This window comes from Monodelphis domestica, chromosome 5 (assembly GCF_027887165.1).
Source record: "Monodelphis domestica isolate mMonDom1 chromosome 5, mMonDom1.pri, whole genome shotgun sequence".
NCBI classification, from domain to species: Eukaryota; Metazoa; Chordata; class Mammalia; order Didelphimorphia; family Didelphidae; genus Monodelphis; species Monodelphis domestica.
The window spans coordinates 88,785,382-88,812,109 of record NC_077231.1 but is presented as its reverse complement, the minus strand read 5'-3'; the positions used below and the strand labels follow the sequence as shown (position 1 = coordinate 88,812,109).

The window sequence follows — 26,728 nt, the reverse complement described above, 5'->3', positions numbered from 1 at the left end:
TAATTGTTTTTACATGTAATTGGGGAGAAATAAAAAAAATAGACAAATAAAAATACTCCAAAATTACTGGGAACTCTCCTATCTATAGTATTTTAAGAACTGCAAAATACTTTCACTTTAAATTTTAATTTTTATAACACTTTTTGTCTTAGTAACAGTTTTAAGATAAAAGGGCAAGGGTGAGGCAAATGGGACTTAAGTGATTTGCTCAGGATCACACAACTAGGAAATGTCTGAGGTCAAATTTGAACCTAGATCTTCCTGACTCCAGACTTCATATTCTATCCACTGTGCCACCTAGCTGTCCCCCCAAAGCACTTTCCGCACTATATCCCTGAGAGGTTCAATTAGTGGGTGGTGAATATACAAAGGATCTGGGTTGTGATGTATTCTGCATGAGGGACTCCCATTGTGGGAACTGCAATCACCACTACAGAACCAGATAGTAACTTAACTAATAGCATCTTATCAACATAGATTTGGAACTGGTGGCAACCTTAGATGCTATGGAGTTCAACTTTCTAATTTTGGTGAATGAGGAAACTGAGGCCTAGAGAAGGGTAGTGACCTTTCTAAAGCTGGTAAATGACAGAGACAAGATTTAAAACTACATTTTCCTGACCTCTGGTCCAGAGCTCAATGCCTAATACCATATGGTCACAAGATTATGATGCTCTAGCTCAAAGGGTACCTCCTTGTTCAGTTTCCTCATTTTATACTTGAGGAAAAGAAACAGGTTTGGAGAAGTTAGATAAAATTATGTAGTCAGTATTTGAATCCAGACCCTGCGACCCTAAAACCAACATCCTTTCTTTTACATTTTCACTTCAAAAAATTCTTTTAAGTACTGTAAATTTATGACAGATGAAGACACTGAGGTTTAGAGATTTGCCCAGGGTTGTCAGGCACTATGAAACTGATCTGAGATTCAGACTCTTGAATTCCAGTGCCACTTCTCTATTCATTGGGATGACACTGTGAGATTTAAGTGTCAGAAAGAAGAATTAAAACAACAACCATAACCAATCCTTGTATAGAGGTTTGTTGTTTTTGCCTGATGCCTTGAAGAAAGGAGACTGAAAAGGCCATGCATGTATGTGTCAAACAAAGCTTTCCAAAAAATTTATTAGGTCCTTAAAAAGTTCCCAAATGCTTACTCAACTGCAAATCAATATTGAAATTGGGAAGACATAAAACCACATGCTGGCGAGCACTTCTTCAAAGCCAAATGTTTCCTAAAGAACAATCCAGGAATGTTGACCCCTCTAATACAAATTAACCTCCTATTACAATACACAGGGAAGTTGACCCTGCCTGGATCCAAGAGCTTGGGAAATAGGTCACTGTGTAGCCAGGGATGCTAATTGTTGCCTGAAGTACTTGGACTTACTGATGCCACAGTGTGCTGTCACAAGAATCCTCCATTGACTCATCCAGTTCACCTTTTCCTCCATTGTGGAGAAGGATTTTGGCATAACGAAGTCTGAGCACAAAAAGGGAGCAAGAGGGATTTTCTTCTTTGTTCTGAATTAACTGTTCTATTTTGACAATTGAAAGCCATGTAGCCCTTTGCCATGGTGATGTGACTGTTGCTGGAGCCAAACTTGTACCCTGGTTCTCCAGGAGGGAACACTGAAATATGAAGAAAGAAAAAGGGAGCTGGTCTTGCTACTTGCCTTGAGCTGCTGAACCCAAGTTTGTAGTTAATGTAGTTAGCTAATTCCCACTTACCCTGACAGTTCATTCCATCCCTATGTCATTCTTAGAAATGCTCAGAAAAAGGGTCAGCTGGGTGGTTCAGTGTATAGAGAGCCATGTCTCGAGATGGAGTTCCTGGCTCAAATCCAGCCTCAGACACTTCCTAGCTGTGTGACCCTGGTCAAGTCACTTAACTCCCATTGCCTAGCCCTGACCCATCTTCTGCCTTGGAACCAATATATAGTATTGATTCTAAGATGGAAGATAAGGATTTCTAATTTTAAAAAATGAAATGCTCAGAGAAGTGATTGATTAGGAATGATGGGCTCCCCTCCCCTAACCACCAAGAGAATTCTCTCTCTCTCTCTCTCTCTCTCTCTCTCTCTCTCTCTCTCTCTCTCTCTCTCTCTCTCACACACACACACACACACACACACACACACACACACACTGTAATAGATGATATTGTTTCCCAGTCACATTCCAAATGGAATCTTCCTTTGATTGACAGAAGATCAATCTCCAGCTTCTTATCTTTGGCATGCATGCCTCTTCCACAACAGACACGTGCACACACACATACACACACACACATACACACACACATACACACACACACACACACACACACACACCTTCATGATACAGACCTGGGCATGCAATTTTGTCTTTAAACATGATGTCAAGGGGTAGCCATGTGGCTCAATAGATAGAAAGCTGGGCCTAGAGACAGGAGGTCCTCAGTTCAAATGTGGCCTCAGACACTTCCCAGCTGTGTGACCCTGGACAAGTCACTTAACCCCCATTGCCTAGCCCTTACCACTCTTCTGCCTTAGAACCAATTTATAATGCTGATTCTAAGATGGAAGGTGAGGGTTTAAAAAAATGGGGCTAAGAAACAGCTCCATTAAGAGAAATAAGAGCTGTGCTTTATTGAGTGGGATATAGTTAAGCACCCAATGCTGTATCAGTGATCAATATCTAGAAATATGGAAACATCTGTATGAAGTCCTGCTAAATGAAAAGAACAGAGGTAGAGAATACCAGAGCTGGAAAGGACTTCTGGGGCTATTAAGTCCATCCCTTAGCTGAGTAGCTATCCCCTTTAATCATCTCCAGGAGGCAGTGTGGAACAGGGGAAAGAGCATGAGCTCTAGATTAGAGGACCTGAGTTCCAATGCCTCCTTTGATGCTTTACTTCCTCTGGAGTTCAGTTTTCTCATGTGTAAAATGAAGAATCAGGAGGAAACTGACACCCCCCCCCCCAGCTCTGTCCATAATCCTATGATTGTCCAGCCTCCATGTGAAGATCTCCACGCAGGGGGAAATCCTTTCCTTGAAAGCTTGTTCCATTGTTGGACAGCTCCAATTGTTAAACAAAGTCTACCACTCCAATACTCTTTTACCCTTTTCTTCTAGTTCAGTTCTCTGGACTGAAAAAGAGCAAGTTCAGCCCCCTTTTCCCTAAGCATCCTTCAAATACTTTTAGCTATCTTGGCTTCTGTATTACCTTCACCCTAGGGGCCACCCATTTTTTCTTCTCTAGACTAAATATCCCCTGGCCCTTGGATCAGAGGTCCAGTGCCCTCCCAATTCTGGCTGTCTCTCCCCTCTTCCCCCTGGGGATGCAGTCTGGTTTGCCAATGTTTTTGCTGAAATGTGATGCCCAGAATTCAATGACGGATGAAGGAGTGAAAGAAGGGAGGGAGACCCTGGGTTGATGATATAGACGAGTGTTCAGGTATTTTGAGCAACCTGACCGGTCAAGGTATCTCCCCCCAGAGACAGAGACCAAATGGCTACTCTCTGCCTTAGGCCAGAGCACTTTGGTGGGTAAACTATTGCAGTCTCTGTGTCAAGATAGAGAACCCCTTGGGAGGAGGGGATAGTCGGCTGGCTAGGAAGTTTGCTGGACCTAGCCTCTCCCCAAACTGGCTATTTCTGCACAAAAAAAGCTGCCTGAGAAAGAGCAGTAATGAGAGGATCCAGGAGGTTTGGCTTAACGTGGATCTGAGAAAACTCTCTCCCAGATCAAAAACCTCCACCCACCAACCTTCCTTCTTCTTCCTTTTATTTATTTACTTATTAATTTTTATAAAACCCTTACATTCTGTCTTGGTGGTCAATACTATGTATTGGTTCCAAGGCAGAAAAGTGATAAGGGCTAGGCAATGTAGGTCAAATGACTTGCCCAGGGTCACACAGCTTGGAAGTGTCTGAGGCCAGATTGGAACCCAGGACCTCCCATCTTTAGGCCTGGCTCTCAATCCACTGAGCCACCCAGCTGCCCCCTTCTTCTTCCTTTCAAAGATCTGACTGCTTAGTATGAACAACAGCTATTAATTTGGGATAGGATAACAAGGGGGAGTTTAGGGAAGAAGGTCAAACAGGAGTTCCCTGGGCTAAAAGCACAGACTAATGGCCAGGACTGGCCTGGAAGCCCTCTGTCTTCTTATTCTCTTATGCTGGCTAACCTAAGCTAAATTAAAGAAGCAGCAAATGTCTTTAGCTGTAGCAGGCACGGTTGAAGCAATTCTGGCTTTGGGACTGACCCAGCCTGCCCTTCATGGTAAAACTCTCTCAGGCAGCTGAATGTCCCCTCAGTCCTCACAGGTCTTGAATTCACAGAGACAGGATCAGTACAGAGGCACTGTGGCATCGGATAAGACTGGGGAATCCTCAGGAAATGGTGGTTTTCCAGTCCTGAAGTGGGAATGAACTCAGAGGTCGTTGGTCCCCCAGAAGTCCATGCTCCAAACATTCCAAGTGCCCCTGTCTGTCATCCTGCTTCTCCTGCATGCCTCTCATCTCTGTGTAGAATTCTTCTTCACATTGTATGGTCCATTCCTGGAGACTCCTTAACTGACACTACATTAAATACAAAGAAGAATACATTGGGGGCAGCTGGGTAGCTCAGTGGATGGAGAGCCAGGCCTAGAGATGGGAGGTCCTGGGTTCCAATCTGGCCTCAGACCCTTCCCAGCTGTGTGACCCTGGGCAAGTCACTTAACCCCCATTGCCTAGCCCTTACAGCTCTTCTGCCTTGGAAACAATACACTGTATTGACTCCAAGATGGAAGGTAAGGGTTTAATATAAAAAAAAAAGTACAACCAGGTGCCTCCCCTTATAGTCTAGTAGGGATTAAAATCTATACATAAATGGTAACAATATTGCCATAACAAAAGGTCTAGTGTTTAGAGTTGGCAATAGTTAACTAGAACCATTTGAGATATATACATCCACTTATGGAGGACATGATTGTCAATAGAAAAATGAATAAATATGTATAAAGTACTTTGTAAATTGCAAAGTGCTATATAGATGCCAGGCATTATTATTAATATTTTTGAGTGACCATTTATTTTCATTTTTATATATAATAATAATATAATATATTTGGGTTATCATAAATAAATTATTCATTATTCATTATTATTATTATTATTATTTTAAACTGTAATTTCTACATGCAATATAAGGGAATGGATAGAGAATAGGAAAGTAGCTAATAGACAACAAAAAATAAAGTTGAAAGGCAGGGGGAGACAGCAAGGCCCCTCCCAATTGGTCCTGACTCCGGTGGAAGGACCAGAGTAAGAGAAATATGAAAGATTCTTAGGAAGCTGATGGGGAAGACAAGATCAGCCAGGAAGAGCAAATAAAAACATTTGAGTAAAAGGAGTTGTAGTGTTTGTCCATTTATCAATTATCGATAAACATGTATACATTTATAATTTAATTTTTGAAGTTGAGTAAATATATAGTCAGCAAAGGCATGAAAATTAATGATCGGGTCCATACAGTAAGCCCTCTTGTTCCAGAGATGGAAGCAGGTGTCCTGAGGGTCACAGAAAGGAGTGAACATTTTTCCTCATGACAAAATACAGTTCAATAACAGAAAGAGAGCTACCAGTGACTTTGTACAATCAGTTGACTTTAATAATAAAATGTATATACCTTTAAACTATATTATTTCCATGTTCATACTCTGGCTTTCTTTTTCTAGATTCTGTATACTGGAATTGTTATTTATGCTCCAGCTCTTGCTTTGAATCAAGGTAAAAATTTAAATAGTCGGCTATGGGAGAGGGAAAGGTGGTGGGAGGGGCGGCAGGGAGGAAAAGAAAATGATCTTTGTTTCCAGTGAATAATGTTTGGAAATGACCAAATAAAATAATGTTTAAAATTAAAAAAAAATTTAAATAGTCAACAGTGCTACTTATGCTTATATTTGGATGAGAATAGTCATCTTTTGAGAGATAAGAGGGAGGATGGATTAATGGAACATCATAATGGAGTTGAGTTTTTGGTGACCTTCATGGAATCAAGGATCTTGGCATAAGATAAAGGTTCATAGATACCTTAGAAGTCAGCTAAATCAATCTTTCATTTTACAGTTAAGGAAACTGAGGCCCAGAGGTATTAAGTAACTTGACCAGCGTCTCAGAGATTGTAAGTGGCTCAGTCAAGATTTGAACTCAGTTCCTATGATTACCCTTCCCACCCCTAACCATTCAGGCTTTTTTTTTTCCAGTTCACAAAATGACCTCCTATCAATTTTGTGAGGGAGATGGGGGAAATATTTCCTCCTCTTACACAGGAATATATAAAGTAACTCTTATGTGGGAACAAAGCTTTACAAAATCTGAGCATCTTTGAGCTTGAAGATTCTATAAGAAATCACAAACCTCAATTATATGCTTCTTTTTAAAGAAAGAGTATCTATTCTTTTTTTTTTAAGCAAAAAAGGCCAAGAAGTAAATTCTACACATTACTTTTAATGTGCTTGTCTATACTTTCTGCTCTACTTCCTTCTCTTTTCTTCTAGGTACTTTTTCCATTTGTCTTTAATTTTTTTTTTCCAACTAACAAACTTTTCATTTCATTTCATTTTTTTAAAATTTTCTGCCTTAAAAATAATACAATGGCACCAGGCTTGGAATTAGGAAGACCTGGGTTCAAATGTGGTCTCAAGTACTGCCTAGCTGTATGATTCCAGGCAAGTCTCTTAATCCTTGATTGCCTAGCCCTTCCCACTCTCCTGTCTTAGAATTGGTACTAAAACAAAAGGTAAAAGTTGTGTGTGTATTTTTTTTTTATTATAATGACTATTTTAGATCAGCTTCTACAAGGGTGAGTCAAGCCAACAAACATTTACTAAGTGCTTACTAGGTCCTAAGCCTTGTGCAGGGACTCTCTATCAACCTTGGACTTGATCTCCCTGTGACTGCTATAAGAGGATCATTTTGATTTGCCTCCTTTCTGACCTGGGTCCCTTTAAGCCTCCTTAGGCATCCTGCTGTCTCCACCCTTCTCATTATACTGATGCTGAAATCAGTTTAGAGACTTGATTGGCTTAGCTCACTGAAGCTTAGAATTCTCCAGCTCAGGAGATCTGCTGGCCTCCTTCTCCTCCGTAAACTAGGTACTCGGGATTACAGCTGGGAATCCCCAGCCTTGGGATAATTCATTGGGAAAGAAAAAAATCCCGGCAGCCTCAAACTTTTCATAGAAATGTGATTGTAGGGGATGGCGCCTTTTGTTAGATCGTGAAAAACCTAAGCTCGGAAGGAAAATGGACCGTGAAATGAACAACGGGCTGGTGGATTTCATGTTTGGAATTCAGGAAGTCAGCACTGTGCTCCTAGCTCCACAATGAGCCAGTGACTGATCTCTGACCTTTTCTTTCTTTTTTAAAATTTTATTTAATTAGATGATTTAGAATATTTTCCCATGGTTACAAGACTCATGTTCCTTCCCTCCCCTCCCTCCACCCTCCTCCCATATCTGACACGAAATTCCACTGGGTTTTTTTATATGCGCCATCGATCAAGACCCATTTCCTTATTATTAGTATTTGCACCAGGGTGATCGCTTAGAGTCCACTTTCCCAGTCTGACCTTTTCTTAATAATAGACATGATGATATGGAAATGGTTAACTCAGTGCTGATAATACATTCTTGGAATTATGGGACTAATGGAACTTGAACTTTCCTGATTTTTACAACAGATATAATCCTACTAGTCATCAAATGCTTGGGATGTACTTTGGAATAATCATGGGAACATACCTCTAACACCAATCATTCTATCTAGAAGTCTCAGGATCTTTTGTAACTCTTAACACTGTTACAAAGTGATGTTGATTTATTTAACATTTCATAGCCATGAAAAGCAGTCTTCATAAATAACTTGTTTGCTTCCAAATGCAACTAAAAGTTTTAGTTTCAGTTTAGCAAATGAAAGTCTAGGAACTTAACTTTCATCTTTTAAAACATCTAATACTTGGGGGCAGGTAGATGACTTTAGTGGAGATGAGAGGTCCTGGGTTCAAATCTAGCCTCAGATACTTCCTAACTGTGGCAAGTCACTTAACTCCAGTTGCCTAGCCCTTACTGCTCTTCTGTCTATATTAAGTATTGATTTTAAGACAGAAGGAAAGAGTTGTTTTTTTACATCTAAGGTATCTATTCTGAGTGCCTTAATCTTTCCATGGAATCAAATTAAATTAAATCATAAGCATTTATACTCTACCTACCATGTGCAATTACACTGTGCTAAACACTTTACAAATATTATTACACTTGATCCTCTGGTAGGTCCTGAAAAGTAGATGCAGTTATTATCACTATTTTTACAATGGAGGAAACTGAGGTGAAATGATTTGCCCAGTGTCAGGTAGCTAGTAAGTATATGAAGCCAAATTTGAACTCACATCTTCCAGACTCTAAGCCCAGTCTCTATCCATTGTGCCTGTAGTTGCCTCTAAGTTATAAGAAAGTGTTGGTAAGGTGGGGAATGAGGAGAAAGAATTGAGAGGAATTTTGGCTCCTAGAAAAACACTTACATTTTGTGCTCTCTAATAAGCTCAAATTAAATCAGGCCAATGGGAGTATGAACACAGTACTAAACACAAAGTAGGTACTCAATACATACTTGGTAATTAATTAGAAAGGAGGCAGATAGGTGGCCCCCTGGATAGAGCACTGGGCTTGGAGTTAGGAAGACCTGAGTTCAAATCCAATCTCAGACATGTGCTAGCTATGTGACCCTAGGTAAATCATTGCCCCCATTTTGCCCATTTCCTCAACTATAAAATGAACTGGAGAAGGATATGGGGCAAACCACTCTGGTATCTTTGCCTAGAAAACATCAAATGTGGTCCTGAAGACTTGGCCATGACTGAAACAAAAACTGAACAGTAACAACATCAAAATGGGAATAATAATTGTTTTAATATTTTATTTTTCCTCAATTACATGAAAGAAACCATTTTAACCTCTTTAAAAAAAAGTTGAGCCAAATTCTCTCTTTTCCCTCCCTCTTCCCTGAGCTACCAAGAAATCTGATCTAGATTTTCCATGTAAAACTTTGATAATACTAATTCTTACAGTGTTTATTTCACTGGTTTGTGGATCAAATGAAATAAATCGCTTACAGACCTTGTAGTGGTGTAAAAATATTATTATTGTTTATTACTATTTCTCTCACCATCTTTTCTCAGGCATATGTAAGTGATATACGTCACTCATCATTTCACTTTGACCTTTTAGTAGCTAGTTGGACAGAGGCCTAGTCAGGAACACTCAATTCTTGCCTTAGATACTTTTTAAGTGTGTAATCCTGGGCAAGTGATTTAACTTCTCTTTACCTCAGTTTCTTCATCTGTAAAATGGGAATAATAATACTACTTACCTCATATGGTGAGATGACATATATAAAGTACTTTGTAAAACTTAAAGTGATATATATGTACATATTTTTAATACATATGTAATTGTTACTATTACTAGTATTGCCAGACTGCTTCTCTATTTCCTTTCTTGTCCTAGTTTGCTGAAAGGGCAGTCTTTATTGTAACCACTTCTATAACCCAACTTCTTTTTTTTAAATTTTATTTAATTAGATGATTTAGAATATGTTTCCATGGTTACAAGATTCGTGTTCTTTCCCTCCCTCCCCACCTCCTTCCTGTATCTGATGCACGATTCCACTGTATAATACAGCTTCTTTAAAGATGTCTTCATTAACTAATGGAAGGAGAGAAAAAGCCCTTTTCTGAGCCATTTCCATTTCCAAACATCTGGTTATAAGTATTCTTCTTTTACCTGATTCCTTACCTCTTTGCTTATAGTAAATACAAATCTATATTTCATTCATTCTGTTCTTTCAGGCTTTCTCTTCTTCTCTCTCTGTGGCCTTGAGACTGAGGGTGGTATAAAAGACAGACTAGAATTGGGGTCAGGAATAACTGGATTCAGATTTCCTCTGAGATACTTACTAGCTGTGTGACCTGTAATCCCTTCAGCTGGCTCCCTGGACCTGTTTAAAGTTCCATCCTGCTCTAAAGCTCTGCTTCTGCTTTCTTATCACCCATCCAAGTCTTAGAATCATAAAACCACAGGATAATAGAATAGGAAGGGACCATGGAGTTCAGCTACCTCAATTTCTTCATTGTACAAGTGAGGTAACTAAACTATACTGTTTTGGACTGGAAGGTATTAGAGAACTAATTAGGAGATGATGTTTGTTAAAGTCAATCTGTATCACAAGCAGAATCAGGATTTAGTGTCAGATGAGCCTCAGTTTCCATATCTATCAAATGAGTTAGAGAAGGAAAAGGCAAAGCACTCAAATATCTTTTTTTGTTTTTAACCTTTACCTTCTATCTTAAAATCAATACCATGAAGGGGAAGCTGGGTAGCTCAGTGGATTAAAAGCCATGCCTAGAGATGGGAGATCCTGGGTTCAGATCTGGCCTCAGACACTTCCCAGCTGTGTGACCCTGGGCAAGTCACTTAATCCCTATTGTGTATTAACCAATACATAGTATTGATTCCAAGATGGAAGGTAAGAGTTTAAAAAAAAATCAATACCATGAATTGGTTCCAAAGCAGAAGAACAGTAAGGGCTAGGCTTTGAGAGTTAAGTGACTTGTCCAGAGTCACACAGCTAGGAAATGTTTGAGGTCACATTTGAATACAGGACCTCCCACTTCTAGGCTTGGCTCTTAATCCACTGAGCTACCTAGCTGCCCCCAACCACTTCAGTATCTTTGCCAAGAAAACCCCAAATAGCATTATGAAGAATTGGACGTGACTGAAACGGAAAAATAGACAGAGATTTTAGAAGTATAATGTATTGGAAAGAATATGGGATTTATTGTTTGGGGACTTTGGTTTAAATCTTGGCAAATCTGCTACCTGGGCAGCTAGGTGGCACAGTGGATAGAATGCCAGACTCATAGTCAGGAAGATCCTGAGTTCAAATCTGTCCTCAGACACTTAATAGCTATTTGTGACCCTGATTGGGCCACTTAATACTGTTTGCCTTAGTTTCCTCATCTGTAAAATGATCTGGAGAAGGAAATGGCAAACTGCCCTGTCTTTGCTAAGAAAACCCCAAATGGGGTTAGGAAGAGTTGGATACAACTGGCAAATGACTGAATAACAGTTCTGCTACCTACCTGTGTGACCTTGAGTAAGTCCTATAGAGTTTCTTTTTCCTTCTCTATAGATGTGGGACTTGATGATATCTTGGGTCCCTCCCATATCTAAATCTTTTGATCTGGGAGCTCCTCTATTCCAAACCTCTCCTTTTACAAGAAAGGAAACTGAGGCTTGAATTCATTTGCTCAAGCTCACATAGCATTTGGACTCAGGTCCTCAGAGTCCAAATCTAGGACTCTCTGCCCTGTGGCTGTATTTGTTTCATGACAACTTCCTAAAGTCTGGAATGGAATTTTCAAGAGGCTACAGAACCATGCCATTTCATGAGGATGAATTTGTTTTTCCTGTTTTTGCAGTTACTGGATTTGATCTGTGGGGCGCGGTCGTTGCCACTGGGGTGGTCTGCACTTTCTACTGTACAATGGTATGCTCACTCCCTATTTCCATAGGGTCATTACTCAATGACTATGCAGATTTTAAATTTGTGGTAGCCAGGCATTATTTCTTTTATGAAAGAAAAGTGATTGTCTATATTTCTTTAATTATATTGGGAGTTTGATGAAGTCACAATTATTTAGGGGAAAAGTTTATTATTTATTCCTCAAGTTCATGTGATTCTTTGATGGCAGGAATGGGGGAAGGGTGGAGAGGAGTAGGTTTAGGGGTGGAAGATTTTTTAACATAGGGTAAGAAATCTTGGAATGTGCTATACTCTGACCTGATGAGACAGTGTGCTCCAAGGAATAATGCTGGGTTTGGAGTCAGGAAACCTGAGACCAAATCCTAGCTCTCCCACTTGCCAGATATTATTTGACCTTAATCAATCTACTTATAATAATATGACTGAGTCTCAGTTTCTTACTTCTAATACAATGTGACTGAACTCAGTGTCTCCTCCTTCTCCTCCTTCTCCCTCTCCCTCTTCTCCTCCTCCTCCATTGTCGTCTTCCACCTCCATTGTCATTGTTGTCTTCTTCCTTCTTCTTCTTCTTCTTCTTCTTCTTCTTCTTCTTCTTCTTCTTCTTCTTCTTCTTCTTCTTCTTCTTCTTCTTCTTCTTCTTCTTCTTCTTCTTCTTCTTCTTCTTCTTCTTCTTCTTCTTCTTCTTCTTCTTCTTCTTCTTCTTCTTCTTCTTCTTCTTCTTCTTCTTCTTCTTCTTCTTCTTCTTCTTCTTCTTCTTCTTCTTCTTCTTCTTCTTCTTCTTCTTCTTCTTCTTCTTCTTCTTCTTCTTCTTCTTCTTCTTCTTCTTCTTCTTCTTCTTCTTCTTCTCCTCCATTGTCGTCTTCCACCTCCATTGTCATTGTTGTCTTCTTCCTTCTTCTTCTTCTTCTTCTTCTTCTTCTTCTTCTTCTTCTTCTTCTTCTTCTTCTTCTTCTTCTTCTTCTTCTTCTTCTTCTTCTTCTTCTTCTTCTTCTTCTTCTTCTTCTTCTTCTTCTTCTTCTTCTTCTTCTTCTTCTTCTTCTTCTTCTTCTTCTTCTTCTTCTTCTTCTTCTTCTTCTTCTTCTTCTTCTTCTTCTTCTTCTTCTTCTTCTTCTTCTTCTTCTTCTTCTTCTTCTTCTTCTTCTTTCTTTCTTTTTCTCCTTCTTCTCCTTCTTCCCCTTTCTTGTCTAAATTGATGATCTTGTCATACTTCAAATACACTTTTCCCAGACTCTATCACCTTGTCATCAAACTGGTTGTCCTTCAAATGAACTCTCCCCCAACTTTACATCACCATTAGAATGGTCATTCTGCAAATGTCTTTTTCCCCAATGAAGGGTGGCCTCAAAGCTGTTGTCTGGACAGATGTTTTCCAAGTTGGCATCATGGTAGCAGGATTTGCATCTGTGATCATACAGGCTGTTGTGGTTCAAGGTGGGATGAACAATATTCTAAATGATTCCTATCATGGAGGAAGACTGAACTTCTGGGAGTAAGTTTTCATTTATCCTTTGTGTTGGTGTTGGTGTTAAATGTTATCAGTCAATGAATCAATCAATAAGCAGAACAAATTTTCAGTAGAACCATTGTGGCATTTTAAATAGTAATTAAGGATGGCATGCAAGTAGAAGATGGCAAAGAATCATTTCAGTCTGATATGGAACATTAGATCTTTAATCATATATAATATATTACAAAGAATACTGGTCTTGGAATCAGGAGAGACAAGAATTCAAATTCCACTTTCATCATTTATTAACTGTAAGCCTGTGGGTGAGTCTCTTAACCTCTCTGATACTCCATTTCCTTGTTCTGTAATAAGGGGACAATATCAGTTGTTAATGACTAAAAGATGCAGCTTGGCACAATGATTAGAAGACTAGTCTTGGAGGCACATGGGTTCAAGTATTTCTTCTAACACATACAAACTAGCTGTGGGATCCCTGGCAAGACACTCAAACTTGAAGTTTCCCACATACCTCCTAAAAATGACAAATGTTGGGGTGGAGAGACTATGGTAAAACCAAGAAGATAACAAACATTTATTAAACTCTCCTATGTGTTAAGGATTTTACAATTCTCTTAGATTCTCACAAAAACCTGAGGGTAGGTGCTATTATTATTATTATTATTATTATTATTATCCTTCTTTAATAGAGTAAGAAACATAGGCAAATAGGGTTAAATGACTTTCCCAAGGTCATACATATATTAAGTGTCTGAGGTCAGATTTGAACTCACATCTTCCTGACTCCAGACCCTCTGCTCTATCCACTTTACCACCTAGCACATTAATGTTTATAGAGCTCTGAATTAGTGGTCTAGCCATTCTAGAAAGCACTTTGGTACCATGCCATCCCCAAGTTACCAAACTGGACATACCTTTTGACTCAATTATGCCCCTACTAGGTCTATATCCCTAGAGAAATGAAGGAAAGAAAAATTTATAGCAGCTCATCTTATGGTTGCAAAGAACTGGAAGCCAAGGAGATGCCCATCCATTGGGGAAAGTCTGAACAAATCAATGACTCTGATTTGTAGCTGAGTTGTCATTCTGCATTAGTAGAGGGAATGTCCTCACTTGAAATTCTCCATATTGTGAAATCTCAGATCTAGATTTTTAAAAAATGTATCTCACAAGGTAGTTGTAAGAATTAAACAAGTAAATCTCTCTGGAAATAGCTAGGAAATGTGTGGTTGTTTGGAGAATTGACAATGTGCTATATATAGTTAGCTCCTGATGAGTTAAGATAATGAATCATCTGAAATGGTCAACATTTTTCCATTGGGGTGGAACCAATAACCATATTTTATATAATTATAATGCTGAACAGTGAAAATTCAAATATTCACTTCACAGGGATTCCTTATTTGCACAAACCAGGGCTTAGCTGTACTGGGGTAAAAAACAATAGCATATTGATGTTGGAATTAGAGAACATAGGTTTAAATCCTAGCTTTTGTAATTGCTGGCCATGTGACCTTTGACATGTCATTTCCTTTCCTCTAGTTTTGGTTTCTTCATTTCTTTTCTTCTTTTTAAAATCTTTAACATCTGTCTTAGTGTTAGTTCTAAGACAGAAGGGTATAAGGGCTAGGTAATCAGGATAAAGTGACTTGTCTAAGGCCACACCACTAGGAAACCAAGATTTAGTGACTGAGATAGAATTTGAACCTAGGGCTCTGACTCCAGAACTAACTTCCTTCCTTCCTTCCTTCCTTCCTTCCTTCCTTCCTTCCTTCCTTCCTTCCTTCCTTCCTTCCTTCCTTCCTTCCTTCCTTCCTTCCTTCCTTCCTCCCTTCCTTCCTTCCTTCTTCAAACCCTTACCTTCCACCTTAGAACCAATACTGTGTGTATATTAGTTCCTAGGCAGAAGAGTGGTGAGGGCTGGGCAATGGGGGTTAAGTGACTTGCCCTGGGTCACACAGCTAGGAAGTGTCTGAGGCCAGATTTTTTTGAACCCAGGATCTCCATCTCTAGACATGGCTCTCAATCTACTGAGCTATCAAGATATGCCCCCAATGTTCTTTCCACTGTTCAATAGTGTTTCCTTGCATGGCATGTCTAGCTGCATTACTTTAAAGGTGACAGAACACTCAAACCTTAAATTGCATTCTCATAGGGAAGGTGCTGAAATTTGGGTGTATGTCTGTGTAGGGGCCAAGAGAAGACTCAAATATATAAATACGACAATTCTGTTTAAATTGTAATATAACCAAAACAATAATAATGATAGCTGACATTTATATAGTACCTTAAAGTTCTTTAAAAAAGTATTTTTAAAAAGCAGATAGACAATAATTTTGAAGGAGAGGCAGCAGCCATTAGGGAAAGAAAGACTTCATGTGGAAAATGAATTGAATCTAGTCATTCAACCAGTTCTTTTTTTTTTTTTAACCCATACCTTTTGTCTTAGGTTCAGTTCTAAGACTGAAGGGCAAGGTAAGTTAAGTCACATGGCCAGGAAGATTTGAACCCAGGTTCTCTTCATTCCATGCCTGGTGCTCTATCCATTGAGTTATCTAGCTTTGCCTCAACCAGTTCTTAAGCAAACTAATTATATCATCATCGAGGCTATCTTTTATAAGGTAGAAAAGAGAGGGAGAAAATAAGAATTTAAGTGCCTGTTTCAGATATCATCTCCTTTGATCCTCATAACCCTGTGAAGTAGGTGCTGTTATGATTGCCATTTTACATCTGAGGAAACAGACACGACAAAAATCAAATTATTTGATTGAGGTCATAGTGCTAGTGGGGAGGCCTGAGTTCCAATCTGACCTCTGGCACAGACCAGTTATGTGACCTGGGCAAACCTGGGCAAACCACTTAACCCTGTTTGCCTCAGTTTCCTCATCTGTAAAATGAACTGGAGTAGAAAATAGCAAACTATTACAGTATCTCTGTTAAAAAACCCCCAAATGGGGTCATGAAGCTTTGGGTATGACTGAAAAAAACTAAACATCATGCTGCTAGAAGGTATCGGAGTCTAAATTTGAACTCAGGAGGACTTCATGAGTTTCAGGCCCAGGGCTCTCCTTCCTCACCTCAGTGCCAGTAGGGGGCACACACCTTAAAGAGAATAGAGGACTTCTCCGTGTTCACATACCTAATATGTGTCAGAGATAAGGTTTGAAACCAGACCTCTCCTGATTTCAATTCCATTACTTTTTCAACTGTCAAAGAAAAATCAATATTAGTTAAGTTCTCTGTGTTTTAGGCACGAAACTGCCAGAAGTAATTTTATTTAATTTAACAGTAATATTCAAAGATTTCAGTAGACAGATGGGAAGAGAGATAGAAAATGAGACAAAGAGAGTGAGACATAGAAAGACAAGTCCAAACTGGCAAACCCTTCCCTTTGCCTTTAGACACTTCAGCAATCTGCACCAATACAATTTGGGGGAGCATTTATAGCAGTCTTCAACTGGGGAAAAATAATGATATATTGAAATAGAGTTTGGGGTAATATTCCAGTACAATAGTCAGTTCTAGATTTTTTTCTTGACTATTTTTCTTAGCAATTACAAGAATATCTTTCTAGGAATCAATAAGCACCATCCTTTCTGAATGGAAAAAGGTGTGTCTTTAGGGTATGGGGAAGAAAAGGATCTTAACCAGACAAGAGGTACTCTTTGTTCAAAATTTATTTTCTACCCTTAATCCATTTCTTTAAAAAGGCCCTTTGTCTTCAACTTAAAATCCATCCTTCTTGGGAGAAGGGGGAGGAAAGAAAGTCTGGAGCAGACTTCCAAACTAAAGAAATATTATTTTTTAATAATTTCAGTTAAACTAAAAGGGAGATTGGTAAAGATACTTTTGTGGATCCCCTCTTTTGTGCCAACAGAATAATTATTTGAAGCATAATCTATATTTGTACTTTCCAGATCTTAATTTTGTACCTGCTAAGCAGTGGCAAAATATATGTCTCTAGTTGGTTCAAAAAAGTTGTTATCTGTGTTTTCAGTTAATTTAGAAAAAGAGTGAGTGTGAAAATTTAATTTTCATATACTATATTAATTCCTATATATCAGGGAGAATAACTGTGTATTCCTGAGTCTGGGATCTAGGTTATAAATACCATCTAGTGGGCTGCTTTTTGCATTTTCTTTGTCCTTGGGAATCTTCCTTTTGAACACAATTTGGTTAATAAGTGAAGGAGACAAAGGTTCTTTTCCAGTTAATGTGACTAGCCACCCTTAGGTCCTGGGAAGGATTGAGGGTCTGATGGACCACCTTCTAATTAACCCTCACCAATTAAAGATGTCTAGGGATGGCCAAGGGAGGAACTGAATCATGAGCTCCTAAAAAATCTGTTTATCCCACTGCCTAGCCCATCTGGACTTGTCCCTGGTTCCAAGAGACAACTATGGAAACCCAGATCACTTTTCTGATTCCGCTGCTGGTTTAACCAATAAACCTGATGATATCATCAACAATCTCGTATTCTCGCCCCCAAGTCAGTCTCTTGAGATAATTTTAATTGTGAGATGATTGTCACAGTGAGGTGGCAAGAGCTCTTCTAGATGTTATAACAGTGCACTTTGGGGTATAGAAAGTAATGCAGTGACAGCATGCACAATTCAAACATATTTGAGTCTCTTTCAGTGGTTGTTTAGTCATTTTTCGGTCTTGGCTTCAGTCTTCATCAACCCATTGGGGTTTTCTTGGCAAAGATAATGGTTTGTTATTTCCTTCTCCAGCTCATTTTACAGAGGAGGAAACTGAAGCAAAGAGAGGTTTAGTGGCTTGCCCAGGGCCCCACAGCTAATAAGTGACTCAGGCCAGATTTGTGGCCTTTTTTAGAGGCTTTTATGTACACTCTAGAATCTAGAGTCTTGATTGAAATGGTGTTGTTGGTTTTATCACAGAAATATCCATTTATATACACCTTCCCTCTTTGAAATAGTTAGGACAGTCTACTGTGGCCTTCAGTCCTTGTGACTGTAGGCTTGGGCACTTCCTCTATTTTGTCACCCAGCTTCCCATTTGAATCATTAGCCACCCCTTTATTCTCTTAAGAGTAGTCAGAATTCTTGTCCCCAAGAACCAGACATGACAGAAAGCACTGAAGAACAGCAAGACAATTTCACTCATTGATGAAAACAGTAGAGTATTCATGGTGCTGCCCAGTCTTCTCACACTTCTCTGGATTTAATTTAATTGGTTTAATTGGTTTTTTAATTTAATTGGTTCCTGTGATAAGGAAGACCCTGGGCTTTTATAAATGCACCAGCAAGTGGCCTTTTTTAAAGGCCTTTATGTACACTCTAGAATCTAGAGTCTAGATTGAAATGGTGTTGTTGGTTTTATCACAGAAATATCCATTTATATACACCTTCCCTCTTTGAAATAGTTAGGACAGTCTGCTGTGGCCATCAGACAGGTATGGTCTTAGAGCACTAAGAGCAATGGGAAACAAGCGGTTGTTGAAGTAATTTTAAAACCCCTAGCACAGTTTTTACAGCATTTACCGTATATTCTGTTTTTAGCTTCTATCATAAACTAGCAATGGGATCCCATTGGTCAACATGGAACTGAGAAGCCCCCAAACCTGTAGCTTGGAAAGATGTAATGATTCCCAGTTTTACTCAGCTCGGAGGTAAGAGCCTCAGGCTTGAGCCTGTTCCTGGGAGAATCCACCATCCACTTCAGCTGAACTTGAGTGACTCTTCTAGTCTCCAGGAGCCTCTCCCAGGATATCCCACCCTCCTTCCGAGGGGGACCTTCAGCTTGCCAGACTGAGGAGCTGCCTATAGTGCCAGAGTGTCTAGGCTTGGGCTGGGGCTTAGCCCTATCTGAAGTGGATGGTGGATTCTCCCAGGAACAGGCTCGAAGCTGAGGCTCCCATCTCCCAGCTGAATAAAACTGGGAATCACTAACCCTTTCGAGGCTACAAGTTTGGGGGCTTCTCGATTCCACGTGGACACATCTCAGATCATCAGTACCAGGAGCTACGACTCTAATCAGTTACCTTATAGGATGCAGCAACATCGTTATTAAGAACAATGCATCCTTCATAGTAACAACCTGTGAGTCCTTTATTCATTACATTGTATATACCAGAATGAATACTCCATATAAGTGAACAGATTTCTGGCCATTTGGCTAGGAAGAGATCATTCAAGGTGCATGTAGCTGACTGCTCCCAAAGAGCAATTCCTCTATAAATCTTGGCGGAACCTTTCACAGTTCCTTCCAGAAGAACATTCACTCTTGTTTTGTTTGTTCGTTTCCTTTTAAACCCTCGCCTTCTGTCTTAGAATCAATACTGTGTCTCGGTTCCCAGGCACAAGAGCCATAAGGTCTAGGCAATGGGGATTAAGTGACTTGTCCAGGGTCACACAGCTAGGGACATTCTTCAGTAATCAACACACGGTCTTTTTGTCCACACACAAAAAATAGACAGCAGCCTGTGAGGTGTTGACTTTGCTCTCTTTGGCATACTGTCTTCTTTGGCCAGAGGAACAACTGTTGAATAGCATAGCCAGTCTGTATGTTTTTGACTCAAACTTCACCAGAGCAAAAGTGAAGTATTCCTAAACTCAGCAGGAAAGAGCCTGGCTTTTGCTGAACGTTGGTAAATCTGGTTACAAATGATTTTTCAGCAATTATCTTTGTAATTGCTTTCGAGTCTATTTTAGCAAAAGGATAAATGTCAACTCATGGGGCAGCTAGATGGATGGAAAAAGTAATGAATAACATGATAAAATAATTTGGAGTTAATATCCCAGAATACTAATCATTTTGTTGTTGTTGTTCTGTCACATCTGACTTTACGTGACTTTGTTATACAGTGAGAGAACCAGTCTGATTGGTGAAGGGTCCACACCTAAGGAATTACAAAGACACCCCAATAAATTAAAAGAGATTTATTAGCAAGATGATCCAAGGCAGGTTTGCAGGAAGAAGTCTGTCCACCTAAAGCAACAAAAGATGACGTTTATATTGGTTTTGTTAGAGAGCTGGATACATGACAGAAAACTAGGAGGCAGGAGACTTTGCAGAAAGGGCACATGTGACTTCCGTGACATTGGGATCGAGCCTAGGGTTGGTATGTGACCCAGAGGGCAGGTAATGTTAGGGATGGGGTCTGGGGTTGGCTCAAGGGAAGGGCTGGAGGTGGGCAAAGTTGTCTACCATTGAGGTGTGCTGATCTAAAAAGTATGGAACACTTGAGCAAGTCTTTAGGGTCTTCTCTGGCCGGGTCACATTCTAGATGTCCAAAGATCACACACACACACACACACACACACACACACACACACACACACACACACACATTCAGAGATATCCTCTAGAACTAAATGACTGAGTTTGAATAAGATTAGGTAGAACACAGGCAGGCTTACAAAGCAGTTTTGTGAAAGGTGGAATAGGGCAGGCAGAAAGAAGGTATATTTTTAGGAAAGAAGGAGGGAGATGCTTAAATATTACAAAAAATTTAGCATAGCTATTTACACCAGACTAAAGAAAACAGGATCTTCTTTATTAGTCTGTAAATTAACATTTGTTAAGCTCTTCTTGTGTCTTATTAGATAGGGTAAAGAGAAAGGAGTGAGTTTGCAACAGTTCAAAGGCCTGAGTTTTCTTTGTAATTTAAAAATGATTGATAAAAGTGGAGGACTGTACTAGTCATTCAATATATTGTGTTGTTACACAGAAAAAGAAAGAAATATAATTAATAGCAAATATAATACATAATTGAGTCACTTATGTTCTAAAAATCCACTTTCAATTTTATTTTTTCCTTGTATTGCAACCAATGTTTCAGTTCTTTCTTCTGAAGAAGAATGAATCATAGTTCAATTGCTTCAGGGTTTGGGGGGAAGGCAAGGATTTGAACAAGACAGGAGGTATTCTTTGTTCAAAGTTTAGTTTCCATCTTTAATTTATTTTCTTAAGGAAGGTCTTTTGTTCTCAAGAGAAGAGAGTAGCTAGGTGGCCCAGTGGATAGAGAGCCAGGCTTGGAGTCTGAGAGGTCCTGGGTCCAAATCTGCACTTGGGAATTTCTTAAGCCAGTTGTGTGGCTCTGGGCAAGTCATTTAACCCTAGTTGTCTACCCTTTACCTCTTTTTTACTTTGCAACCAATGCTTATCAGTTCTAAGATGGAAGGTGTTATGGGTTGAAAAAATGTAATTAGGAAATATTTAACAAAATAAAAATTTAAAAATACCATGAACAAAAAAAACTTAGTTGGTTTGCATTCTTCAGGGAACCTTATGTGCAGCTTAACATTTATATTTAAGTTTGACACCATTGTTTAGTCCAACAGCATCATTTTGTGGAAGAAAACTCAGAAACACTGATATTCATGAGTATCTATGTAAAATCAAGTACACTTCTGTAAAATCAAGACACAAGTCTTGAAATTCAAAAGAACAACTTTTTATTTCATAGACCTTAAATGTGAAATGTTTCCTCAGTGTTGGCTTTTAGTGTGACAGGCTGACATTGTCTCCCCTTTCCTTTTCTATTTAGCTTCAATCCAAACCCTTTGCAAAGACACAGTTTTTGGACAATCATCATTGGCGGGACCTTCACATGGACCACCATCTATGGTGTTAACCAATCCCAAGTCCAGCGGTACATTGCCTGCAAAAACAGATTCCATGCAAAAATGTAAGAAAAATCCATTCCACGTGTCAATATTCTTTAAGTATCCTTCAATCTTTACCAAAGACTAATATTTTTATATAATTATTTGATATAACAACAAGATGATGATAAAGACAATGATGAGAGGCAGAATGCTATAGGGGAGTGGTTCTTAATAATTGTTGTTCTGAGAATCTCTTTTTAACAACAACAAAAATGTATTGTGAACCTCTGGATTAATTTAATATTCTCATCACATTATTTTAGATTTATTTGTTGTTTACAAAAATTACATTGATAAATCTTATATCCACAGCTCCAAGTTGAAATTCACATAATAGAATTATAATTATAAAATATATAATTATGATGTGGGCATGGTGAAATTAGGGCCTTATCCAAAGAATTTGACAACTTGGACTGACTCCATGGAGAGGAAACACGCTTTATTAGAGTTGGCCAATTCATCTAGCAAACCCATGAGGAAATGGAATGAATGACTTGAGAATGGAAAGATCTAGAACTTTTTTAGTAATTATTAAATCCTGTCCAGTCATCCTTGTAGCTCAAGTCCTATGGAGAAAGGTATGAGTGTAGCTTCTAGCCACCCTGTCCTCCTTTTTGGGTAGCAGGAAGGTCCTAGAAATATTTCTTTACTGGAATTTCCTAGATCCCATAGTAAACACATTCTCAGACTATTGTGTCAAGATAGTCCCCTTCCTCCTGAACCTCTTAAGCAGACACACTTCACTATCAGGATTGATAAGCTCTCTACTCCATCACAAATTTTACCATTCATCATACATCCCCATACGTGCTGGAATGTCAGTGGCAAATGTTCATATCATAGACAATTCCTTGAGATGTGCTTCTTAAGAGATAGTTCAACAATCTTTTGATTATCAGGATCAAGTGAGGCATGAAATTGGGAGTTTGTGCCACCCTCATGTGTTCTCTGCTGCATGGAGGATGCCCTAGACAGAGACCAAATACGGGAGCATTCCTGTTCTTTGAACATCTGGTTCAAAACAGACACAACTATTTTATAGTGCCTTTGGTTTTAAAATTGATTTCCTCATGGTGGATTAGGTACTGGAAGGAGAGTAAGGAAGACATGGGTTTGAATCCTGCCTTGAATACTTACTAGCTATGGGATCCTGGGCAAATCATAATGTCTCTAGACTTCAATTTCCTTCAGAGTGGGAGTAATGGTTGTACAACATCCTTTCCAATTTTGTTATAAAGGTCAAAAAATGTATTCAATGTGTTTTCAAAGCTACAGCTATCACTTTTATTATTAATTCTTTTCTTGACCTTTGATTTCTTCAATATGGTCAACTCTGGGTATGGAAAACTTATTTCACCAATGCAATTAGCAACTTCTCAGGCACTTAGAGTGACCTAGGGCTAGGGAGTCTGTGACTTGCCCAGTGTTACATAGGCATTATGGGTCAAAGGCAACACTCAAGCCCAGGTGTTCCTGTCTCTTAATCTCTAGCATCTCCATTCACTACCTCAGTCAGTGGTTCTCCTTACCTCCTCACCCCCAGGGGGATTTCTTTCATAACTATTTTAAACAGTCAAGAAGTTTAGATGTATTTGGAGATAGTCATATATTGAAAACGATCTCTTGGGAACACTGTAAATCTTTTTGGACAATTTTACAATAAAAACATTTTTCATAAGACCATAAATCTAGAAAGTTCAAAGACCATCTAATTCAACCTCCTCAGCTGAGGAATCTCCTACTGATGAGAAACTGAGAATTAGGGAGGTTAAGTGATTTTTCCAAGGTGAACAGGTAGTAATAATAATATCAAGCACTACTTGATAGTGCTTTATGGTTTACAAAATGTCTTACAAATATTATCTCACAATTCTGGGAGGTAAGTACTATTATCACCCTCCATTTTATGGAAGAGGAAACTGAGGCAGCATTCAAGTGATTCACCCAAGATTACAAAGCTAGTAAATCTCTGAGTCTGGATGTGAATTTAGATCTTCCCGACTCTAGTCCAGGGCTCCATCCTCTGTGCCATCTAGTTGTACTTTTCTACATTCCTCCCCAAGAGATGTTTTCTAAAAATCTATTGAATATAAATGACTGATTCATTAATTGCCTATTTATTCCATTTAGGTCCCTTTATATAAATCTCGTAGGACTCTGGGCAATTCTCGCCTGTGCAGTGTTCTGTGGGCTTGCCCTTTATTCAAGGTACCATGACTGTGATCCTTGGACAGCAAAGAAAGTGTCAGCCCCTGACCAGGTTCAGTACTGTTGTTTTCCTTTAACTGCCTTAGATGAACTAACTAAGAGGATTATAAAATGACTTCTTTGTTTTATTTCATGTTTTATAAAATTTGACCTTAACAAACATCAAGTAGACAGGAGCATTTCCATATGCATATTAGAGCACAAAAAAAGAGGATCATAGTGAGCCTGCTGATCTTGCTTTAGTTCAGCCTCTTTTCTTGAGCTCCTTTGAGAACTTCTGCATATCAGATAACTAAGATGTGGGCATTTACATGAACGCCTAGGGAACATTTGGCAAAATTATTCCTTAGAAGTTAAAGGGGGACGAAGAACCCTAGACCCAAAACGAAGAGTAAAAACATGCAGGAAAAATTTAAGAACATGTGTAAATAAAGAAATATTTCTGTTTGAATAACAATGAAGTTAGATTCAGTAATAAGTCCTAAAGTTTAGATTGAGTAAGAGTGGAAAAACTGGTAAAATGTCTCTCACCTCTATTTAGTTAGTAATGGAAATCTTATTTTTTAAACCCTTATTATTTGTCTTGGAATCAAAACTGAGTTTTTATTTCAAGGCAGAAGAGCTGTAAGAGGTGGGGTAGTTGGGATGAAGTGACTTGCTCAGGGTCACACAGCTAGGAAGAGTTAGAAACCAGATTTGAAACCAGGACCTCTGGTTTCCAGGCTTAGCACTCCTATCTGCTGAGTCACCTTGCTGCCTCATGGAAGTCTTTTAAAAAGAAGTGGTCTCTGGCCCAATCTAACTTCTCCTGGGCACCAGAATCTGATTTACAGCATTGTTTAAAAAATTACAAAGCATTGTGGTTTTTCTTAGAACGAATTTCTGAACTGTCTGTTTAATGAGAAGATTCATAGGGATGATGAAACATTCCAGCAATGTTTGCTAAATTCTAACTTTGAAAATAGTAGTCAATCAAATGTGGCCACTTCAATCATGTGCTAGTACGACACATTTTCATAAAATACACTCTTTGGAAATTTTAATTTATGACACCCTTGAAAATTCTGTGGCAATTACATTTTCCAATGCAAAAGGACATCTACTTTAATTAATGAACCCTTAGCAACAACATATCCCTTCTTTTACAACTAGAGGCTTCTGTGAAAATCGAAAAGCTTTCATATTATTTGACATTATTATAGTTTATTTTAAGGTTAATTATATGGAGATGTCTATATATACACATATGCATGTACATATATGCATATGTACATGTATTATGTATCTCTATATAGGTATACACATATATAGTTTTAATTAACCTGGTTTCTCAAGATAAACTCTAGTGATGTTAAATAGGAAAAACTTATGTGTGCATATATACATGTATGTGTAGACACATATGTGTATATAGGTGTGTATATGTGTAGTTTAATTCAGCTGTCTACCTGACAGTGACTTCATTGATTCAACTTATAGATCCAGCTCTTTTTCACTAAGGAAATTAAAAGGATACTTGATATTTCAATAACGATTTAAGGTTTATAAGGGACTTCCCTTAAAAAAGTTATGATGCTGGCAGTACAAGTATTATATTACATATACTATACACATTTTATAGATGAGGAAACTGAAACTCAGATAGGTTCAGTGACTTAACCATGTTCCCACAGATATTAAGTATCAGAATCTGAACCCAGGCCTCCAAGTCCAGGGGTCTAATCACTATATTATAATGTAATGATAAAAACTATTAAATAAATTATTTTTATGAAAAAATTATCTAGTATAGATAATAGATAGAAGGATTTTGATCAAATTATGGCATTAAATATGATCCAATTTTCAATGGAAACAGCTTAGAAATCTATTTGAAGGCCTGGAGAAAATCGTGGTTTTCCAGAAGTATCATTTCTTCCTTTTTTCCCTCCATTCCTTCCTTCCTTCCTTCCTTCCTTCCTTCCTTCCTTCCTTCCTTCCTTCCTTCCTTCCTTCCTTCCTTCCTTCCTTCCTTCCTTCCTTCCTTCCTTCCTTCCTTCCTTCTTTCCTTCCTTCCTTCCTTCTTTCCTTCCTTCCTATCCCTTCATACTTGATTAAGAATCAACTCAAAGGAGATGAAAGAGTGGGCTGAAGCTTACTAGGGAGGTGTCTGTGGTCCTTCATGTTACTATTGCAGAAATAATGTTTTGATTGTTGGTCACAAGTCAGAGGATCCTGAAAACAATAACAGGGATTTTCAGAAAGGTGAGAAAACCTCCTGGGAAAGGCTGCTTAAGCTTTTTATTCCCTCTTCTCTGTCTTCAAAGGCTAGTGTGTTCCACGGCTCTGGGAATTCTATAGCTGCCCATTCTTCACCCTACCTTTATGAGAAAGATTCAAATGACCAAAGAGGAAGCTGATGTCAGGGGCTTGCTTGTGAACACAAGAACCAGTATATTTCTTGGGATTCCTGGTCATCCCAATCTTTTGTTAGAACACCTGATTCAGATACAGGCTTTCTGAAAAGAATAAGGAAGGGTGCTCAAGGTTTTGGTGTCACTGAACTTGTGACACAGAGCTGCCATACCACGCTCCAGCCCTGGATGCACTTCCTGCCTAAGACTTCAGGCAGCTTGTGGCATAGCTTAACACATAAGAGTTATTGAGGAAGACACACAAAACAGAGGGAAAATGAACTCCTCTTAACGACTGTGCCATGAAAAGATGTCAGCTCATTCATAAAAACAATTAATGATTTTTATGAAAAAATTATCTAGTATAATTTTGCTCTTTTTCTAGTTGAGACAATCCGCTTCGTAGCCACGGTTTCCGAATCAGTTTTGGAGTACCAGTCCAGAGGCTACATTCTC

General features: G+C 38.8%; 1 protein-coding gene across 1 annotated transcript in view; it reads left to right on the top strand.

The window, feature by feature from the left end:
• Positions 1 to 26,728, top strand: part of LOC100020693 (sodium-coupled monocarboxylate transporter 1-like) — a 58,033-nt gene that overhangs the window by 6,368 nt on the left and 24,937 nt on the right. The window contains exons 3-7 of the mRNA XM_001373063.5: positions 5,706 to 5,757; positions 11,506 to 11,573; positions 12,905 to 13,059; positions 21,548 to 21,688; positions 23,802 to 23,931. Of these exons, the coding sequence (XP_001373100.2) occupies positions 5,706 to 5,757; positions 11,506 to 11,573; positions 12,905 to 13,059; positions 21,548 to 21,688; positions 23,802 to 23,931 (546 nt within the window). The remainder of the gene's footprint in view (positions 1 to 5,705; positions 5,758 to 11,505; positions 11,574 to 12,904; positions 13,060 to 21,547; positions 21,689 to 23,801; positions 23,932 to 26,728) is intronic.